Source organism: Punica granatum, chromosome 1, assembly GCF_007655135.1.
Source record: "Punica granatum isolate Tunisia-2019 chromosome 1, ASM765513v2, whole genome shotgun sequence".
NCBI classification, from domain to species: domain Eukaryota; kingdom Viridiplantae; phylum Streptophyta; class Magnoliopsida; order Myrtales; family Lythraceae; genus Punica; species Punica granatum.
In genome coordinates, this window is record NC_045127.1 from 13030917 (window position 1) to 13038329 (window position 7413).

Below are 7413 nucleotides of genomic sequence, written 5' to 3' on the forward strand. Positions count from 1 at the left end.
TAATTTTGTATCTGATTAATTTTATATGCCACATCACATGCGCTCTGAGAGTATGTAATAATTTATTCACCACTAATAATAAAAAGGTAAGTGAAGGCCATCAAAGCCGTTACAAGATTAATAGTGACTTCGACCAGAGTTGGGATGGCCCTGTGGGGTCGAATGAGTTGGAATGATCATTGGACATTGAGTCATCTTTTGGAAATGGACAAATGCAGCCTTTGATGTCCCAAATTTTGGCTTTTCGACGTCACTGGCCCGATCATCTGTACTTTCAGCCTCTCATATCACTCATAGTCATCGAAAGATCAAGAACTCATTGCAGCATATATATTTCCTTGTTTTCCCCAAACATAATAATGCATAACCAGATTGCTAATTTTCTTTTAACACCATATTTACATGTAATTTTCTCCTTCGCTCTGTTCAGAATTTCAACTGATTCCTCTCAACAGAAACTCTAATTTTTACAGTTCTTGCCTACTTCTGCTTCCCCTTCTGCCTGAATATTCACAGCCTACCACATCAAAAAAAATAAATAAAATCCAAGTAATTCACATAAAGTTAACTAAGAACAATTCCCTCTTCATAGTTTCTCTTCTTGTCAAGATTCAGAGTCCAAGAGCCCTGGCGTGGCCTGCGGAACCCCGAGCTCATTCGATAACCGCTTGCACAACTGCAGATGTCGTGGCAAAATCCCTAATTAGCCAAGAAAGAGAAGTAGGAAGAAAAGGAAAAGAAGTCTCAAGTCAGGCTCTATGAGAGGAGAGGATTTTCTTTTTCTTTTCCTACCTGTCTATAAATCGAAGGATCACCGGACGACTTCCTCAGCTCGACTACATACAATGACGGGCTTATCTCAAAGACCTGGAAAAACAGGAAACAGGGCGATTTAAGCATGAGATCAGGCTAGAGCCTTTGAAGCAGGAAAAAGAGCTTTCATGCCTCGGAGATCAAATTCCATTACCTCTGCAGAAACAGAAAGACAACCAGGACTCTGGTGGCCCTTGCGCTCTTGCATTACTTTCAACTGTAATTAAAGGTAAAAGACTACCGGTTTAGTTCAGATATTACGTCAAAATAATGATCATCCATGAATCTGTTGCCAATGCACGGACAATTTGAAAACAAAATCGAAGAAAAGAGAACTGACCCTTCCGTTTTTCTTCTGCACTCGAAATCCCATCTCTGTGACCATGTGCTCAATCTTCTCGAGCAAATCTTTCGCGGAATGATTGGATGTAAACCTGATTTTCCGTTCCGAGATATCCTGATTTGTATTTCAAGAAGGATCAGTTGGCAGACCTAAAAAATAGACCAACAATGCCACATCCCTAGAGCAATGCAGTGCAATGAATAAGAAGCAACTTCATACCTCTTTCTCGAAGAATCCGGAAAGATCTAAACAAGAGGACATTCCAATCAGCTCAAAGGCATTGATTAGGTTCGGCGACCCTGGGCTTTTATCCCCTTCATACGACTGCACCGGAAAGAGAAAACCAGCCTTTTAGTTCATAGTTCATGGTAACGCAAAAATGCAAACCCAGATACCAAAGGTGTAGGAAGGCAAAATGAATATACGATCATCTCATACCACTTCTTTCAATGAGAAGACTTGCTCGTCGATACTTGTGAATTCCTCCTCATCCTCGGGAATGGCGGGTTCATAGTCCTTCCGAAACCAATCGTCGGCTTTGATTCCATCCATTGTTATTCTCGTCACTGGATTAGGGTCGAGAATCCGCTTGATCAAATTCTTTGCACCCGGGGAGAGCCACTTCGGTATTTGACAATCTCCCTTGAATATCTATAAGATTGCCCGAGAAGTAATTAACATCATTTCGGTTTTGGAAAATTGTCTCACTTTCTGCTTTTCCTTTCGAGTGAACACCACAAAAACGCTTTTAAAAATGATAACATTTTTCCTGGATAATTCAAAAAGTTTCAGCATATCTGGGAATCGCTCCTTGAAATCAAATGCAAAGCCCAAAAACGGCAGAAGATTAGACATCTCATCCAGTACCTTCTGATAGAGAACAGCGAGATTTCTATCATCAAAAGGAAGATAGCCCATTAAGATCACGTAAAGGATGACTCCACAAGACCAAACATCTGAGGTTGCTCCATCGTATCCTCTGTTAGATAGGACCTCGGGGGCAACATAGTTTGGACTCCCGCATGTCGTGTGTAGTAACCCATCTTCCTGATGTTTCACATAAATATCAACAAAAAATCAAGAGATTTTCTAGAAAGAAGAAAGAAAGGAAAATTCAGATAAGAGAGAAACTCAGATGTCGCATAAAATTTACCCTATAATGCTGGGGCAACGCACTTAAGCCAAAGTCCGTAATTTTGATGTTTCCTCTTGAATCGACTAGCACGTTTTCAAGCTGTTTAATGATCGTATAACCGTATGTTGTTAGATTTTCTTTGCTTTTTTTTTTCCCGGTGGAATTTTTTATATAGATAATAGAGAAAATGAGGATCGGAATCGAATCGACAGTGACCTTGAGATCTCGGTGATAGACACCTTTGTTGTGGCAGTAGCTGACACCGTCTATCAGCTGCTGGAAGAGCCTCCTGCCTTCGGACTCGGACAGCTTCCCTTTGTTCGCCTGCGTAACACCAGAAACCAGAACTATTACCAAAACTCAATAATTAAGAGCTGAGAACAAAAAAAGTCGCCTTTTGAAATACACTCACGATTTTGTCGAAGAGCTCTCCCCCAGTTACGTATTCCAGGACCATGTAAATCTTTGTTTTGCTTGCCAAGACCTGCAATATTATCATCACATGGTCATAAACAGATGCAATAGCAAACATTTCAATCATATTAGAACTTGCATCGGGACTTCAATAATTACTGGTCATAAACAAACCGCTGCTTAAATGGTATCATGTATAAATCAATCGTGTATGAACTCATATCCCTTCCTGAAATAACTCATCTTATTGCCCCATATCTCTCACAAAGGTGAACCAGTCTATACGATCCTGACAGAATTAATGGTTCGACCTATGACAGACATTTGCGGGGGTCACTATTAAATCCTTGGCCCGCAAACTATTACTGAAGATCGTATATTAGATGACATTTGAGCAATTTGCATCCTATCCTTTTCATATACTCGTCATTGCTCGATGAACAATCAACCCTAGATATATGTGCATAATATGCATCATTCTAAAGACAACACAAAAAGGGTTATCATAACATCTCATACTCGATCCAAATCCGATCAAGTGGTTCATGGGCTTTCCGTCGGCTACGAAGGATTCCCTCGGGACAAGAACAATCCCCTTCGAGATATATAAAGAAAGAGACCTTCGGACTCAACGTAGATATAAGATTGATCGGTTAGTAGTGTTCGGTGACGTCTAACCGGGGCCATACAGATTTTTAATTAGAATTTGTGCAAAGAGCAAACACAAAACCACACCTGTCCCCATTGATTCAAGCATTCCAACATCACCACACAGTCGGAGTGGGAATGGGATGGTTTCAATTATGGCTGGCTGGACATTGGACATTGGACGGGTCAGCCGTGATCCACCTAGAGTGTCGTAAATCATGTGGGGGTGGGGGGGACCCACCTGACCACTATACAATATCCACACTGTACAAGGTTGTAGCCACTAATTAAATGAAAAAAATTAAGAATTAGATTATGGTGTAATCATTTTCGATACAAGTTGGATGAAAAGTTAAAGATGACAATTTTCCTCAGGTAGGACCCCTTCATGTGATACCTAATAAGAGCCAACGGGGTCCACATCCACAATGGTCTTTGGCACATGCTTACATCCAAATGCTCGGAATTATGGGAATTTAATTTCCATTAGAAGTGAAAGCAATGGCAAATTTTTGGAAGGTGTCTTCTGTCTACCACTCAATACAATTTCCTTATTCAGCACCAAAAAATAAAATAATATATATATATATATATATCCCTATAACAAGTCTTTTTATATATGTTTATTTTTTTTATTTACAAGGGATGCCTATAATCTAATATAATGAAATAAAATTTTAATAATTAATAAAAAGGCACGGATAATTCTACAAAATTTCTTGATTATAAGACAGACAGACAGACGTCACTGCGTTATACAATTTCTAATAGATATATGTGTTATTTGTGTGAACATAACAATGTCGGAAATAATTAGATTTTTCATTTATTTTTGGTTTGTCAAAAAATCTAGAACATGGATCTTAAAAGTATATTCTACCTTCACCATATTTTTAATTAAATGGATCTCGCTATCATGAAAAAATATATTCATATAAATTATCAGTTTTGCCAAGAATTCAGGAAATTTCAAGAGAAGTGCACCCGATATATAGAATTAATATTTATATTTTTTGAGAATTAGGCAGACAAGGGTTTTGATTTTTTCTTCTTTTTTTGGGATCGATTTTGAATGGGTTTTTAACTTTTTAATTTTGCACCTCACGTGATTTTTTGTTTTACCATTGTAGGGGAAAATATCTTCCTATTCCTGGCCTGTACTTTACAAAATGTTTTCCTTTTTTTTTTCCAATGAGGACAAAAACACAATGATCGACTGGCTCACATATCGCCACGTCAGCAGAGGTAGATACAGCCAAAGATTCTTCGTCATTCACGCGGGGCGCCCTCAAAACGAGTATATGCCCGCGGAATGAAGATCAAGTCCCCATCATAATATATTTGTAACGACGCCGTCAATTTTCTACGCCCCTTGTCCCTCCAAATTAACGGCGTCAAAGTTTTTTTTTTTTATTAACAAAACAGTATTATTTATAATATTCGCCCGACTAACTCCTCCATCATCGCACATGAAATCCTACGGCTCTTAGGACAAATCAGCAGGTGGCCCAATAAATTGTATCCGCATATACACGTTTTTGCATATACATAATAATAATAATAATAATATAACTTCCGACTCCACTTTGCCTTTTTGTCATTCTAGTACCATACTCCAATTTTTTTTTGAAGTAATTCAAAAAATAGACTCTTTAAATATTGGACTATACGTGCATACAGTCGACTACATAATGTCATTTTACACGCAAAGTAGTCGACAGTATATCCATACAGTTGACTGTTTGAAGAGTTTATGAATCAGAATACGGTGACACAAATAAATTGAAGTGCGACACTAATACTATACATTTAGAAAAAAAAAATAGAATTGAAAGTCCAACCATGCGATTGAAAAAGTCATAGGATTTTAGTATTTTTGGATATATCAAAATGCTTCGATATAATATATATTGGGATTTCTATTACGAGAGTCTCTCATTTTGAACATAGACCAAAGTTTTGAAACCTATTAGTCAAAAGCATTATTCAACTCGAGGAGCTGTGAGCATACATTGTTTCGTCTACCAATCGACTACTGGGATCTGCATTTGCCAGACAACAACTATAATATGCGAAACATCAACCAAGTTGATCCTCCAAAATATGTTTTTCGTTGAAAACAAATATCCAAAAAAAAAAAGAAGGGATAATTGGCAGAACAAATCCTCAATTTTCCTTCTAAAGTACGTCGCTGAATCCCTCTTTGGCTCTTATCCTAATCATCAATTTTCCTTTCTCAACAACAAGACAGCACACAAAGTTTCAAAAACTAACCCACCATTATCCATCAAGAGATAAAGAAAAAAATGAATAATAATTATCCATCAAGAGACAGCACATAACAAAATGAAAAAATAAAAAGTAAAATTAAAATAAAGAAGAAAAAAAAAGGCCAGTCGGGTGGTTCTTATTCTTAACTTGCATTGCTAATTAAGGGATGAATTAAAATTAATTATCTTACTAAAATTGCGCCAAAAAGAGTGAAAAGGGGGCAAGGAGAAGGTTTGGTTCTGAATCTGACCTCGTGGAGTCTGACAACGTTTGGGTGCTTCAGAAGCTTCAGTGTCCCGATCTCTCTCTTAATCTGCAGCAGAAGCAATGACACATGAAAGATCGTTTAGTTTCGTTAGTACCCAACTTCCCGATAAGCTCCGGAAATCCGAACATATCCGGAGTCGATAAGTTCGGTTACGCGGGAAGATTTCATCGAAACGCAGAGGATGATAAGTTTTAGCTGAAAATAAGGAAAAAAAAACGGAGCAAGATTTCGTGAATCGGATAATGAATTTTGCTGACTCATCAGTGGGATCGAACGATGATCTTGCCTGATAGGTGATCTTGAGGTTGATGATGCGGTTCTTCTCGATGATCTTGACGGCGAAGCCTTTGCCGGACTCGACGTCCCGGGCGTACTTGACCTTCCCGAAGTTGCCTTCGCCGAGAGTCCTCCCGACCTCGTACTTCCCCAGTCGCATTCCCTTCACCTCCTCCTCCGCGTCCCCTCTCCCGGCCTTTCCGACCATCAAATTCGAACCTCCCCTGTTTCTCTGTCTCTCTTGTCTGTCTTCTTCCCCTGTGTCTCTCTGCAGCAGAAATGGATGAAATTGGAGGTTTATCGGAAGAAGAAGGGGAGAGTCGGGGTTGGGGTTTTATTTAACGATCGGACTGGTTGGTTGGGCTGTGGGTTTGGGATGGAGCTGTATTTATCGGATGTGGGTCACGTTGGATAGAGGAAGGAAGAAGAAGAGGAGGAGAAACCTCTGAAACGGTTGAAACGGTGTAATGGAAACGGAACCGGACCGGACAAAACTAATGTTTTATTATTAAATTCGGATTGGTTCAGAATGTGAGTTCCAATAAAGGAAAAAAAAAGATAGACGGAAGAGGAAGAGTAAACGTAATGGCTCTAGGAACGGAACCTTCCTCCGCCTATATATATGTACATATTTTCCTTCGGTCTCGAATTTAAACCTTATAAATAGAAAAAAAATTATAATTTGGGAGAATTTTATCCCCTTATTGGACAAGCCGATTGGGTTTGAATTAGTTTGGACCTATTGGATTCTAATGCCAGAGTGCATTTTGCAAAAAAAATGAGAGGGTTCAAAGCATAAAGGAGTCCCTGACCCAGAAATATTATACCCGTGTATTCGGTTTGTATAGTTTAGGCCTCAGAGTGATGAGAGTTTTAATTGAATTCAATCGATTAAGGATTGAGGTCGTGGTCATATATATATATATATTTTTACAAGAAAAACTCATAAGTCTAGTGTAATAAAATAGAAATCGTAATAACGAAAAAAATAGTACGAGTAGTCTAAGTGGATATCGAATCTAGAACCACTTGATTACCAAGCGATGACATATGTTATTAAGCTACACTATCTTTTTCTATGATGAAGAGACCGATGTGATGGTACTAGATCATCGTTAATAATTTTATTAGAATTTGAAAATTAATGTATTAATTTTGGGGGTCCCCGGCCAATTCCATCCCTGGTCCACCCCCTAAATGTGGTCAGGAATAATAGTGCCAAGGGGTAAATGAAAACAAAAGATT

General features: G+C 38.5%; 1 protein-coding gene across 3 annotated transcripts; it reads right to left on the reverse strand.

Annotated features, from left to right (window-relative positions):
- Positions 1–306: 306 nt before the first annotated feature.
- Positions 307–6630, reverse strand: LOC116192396 (CBL-interacting serine/threonine-protein kinase 17). Of its 3 annotated transcripts, XM_031520938.1 has the most exons (12): positions 6179–6628; positions 5875–5937; positions 2704–2775; positions 2508–2615; positions 2310–2390; positions 2024–2203; positions 1595–1807; positions 1376–1480; positions 1154–1270; positions 968–1030; positions 793–867; positions 307–676 (listed from the first exon to the last, which is right to left on the reverse strand). In XM_031520938.1, the coding sequence occupies exons 1-12, from the start codon at positions 6374–6376 to the stop codon at positions 605–607; spliced, it is 1347 nt and encodes a 448-aa protein (XP_031376798.1). In that variant the 5' UTR covers positions 6377–6628; the 3' UTR covers positions 307–604. The 3 variants fall into 3 exon arrangements, with proteins under 3 accessions (XP_031376798.1, XP_031376799.1, XP_031376800.1); XM_031520939.1 differs by lacking the exon at positions 2310–2390 and having other exon boundaries at positions 6179–6630; XM_031520940.1 differs by lacking the exons at positions 5875–5937; positions 6179–6628 and adding an exon at positions 3441–3917.
- Between the last annotated feature and the right edge of the window lie 783 nt (positions 6631–7413).

Bases quoted from the DNA above. Each gene is read 5' to 3' on its own strand.
- LOC116192396 (XM_031520938.1), bottom strand. From the start codon at position 6,376: ATGGTCGGAAAGGCCGGGAGAGGGGACGCGGAGGAGGAGGTGAAGGGA. The intron at 2,204-2,309 runs GTAAATTTTATG...GTGAAACATCAG, and splicing joins CGTTGCCCCAGCATTATAGG to GAAGATGGGTTACTACACAC. The intron at 1,481-1,594 runs GTATGAGATGAT...TTTCCGGTGCAG, and splicing joins TCTTCTCATTGAAAGAAGTG to TCGTATGAAGGGGATAAAAG.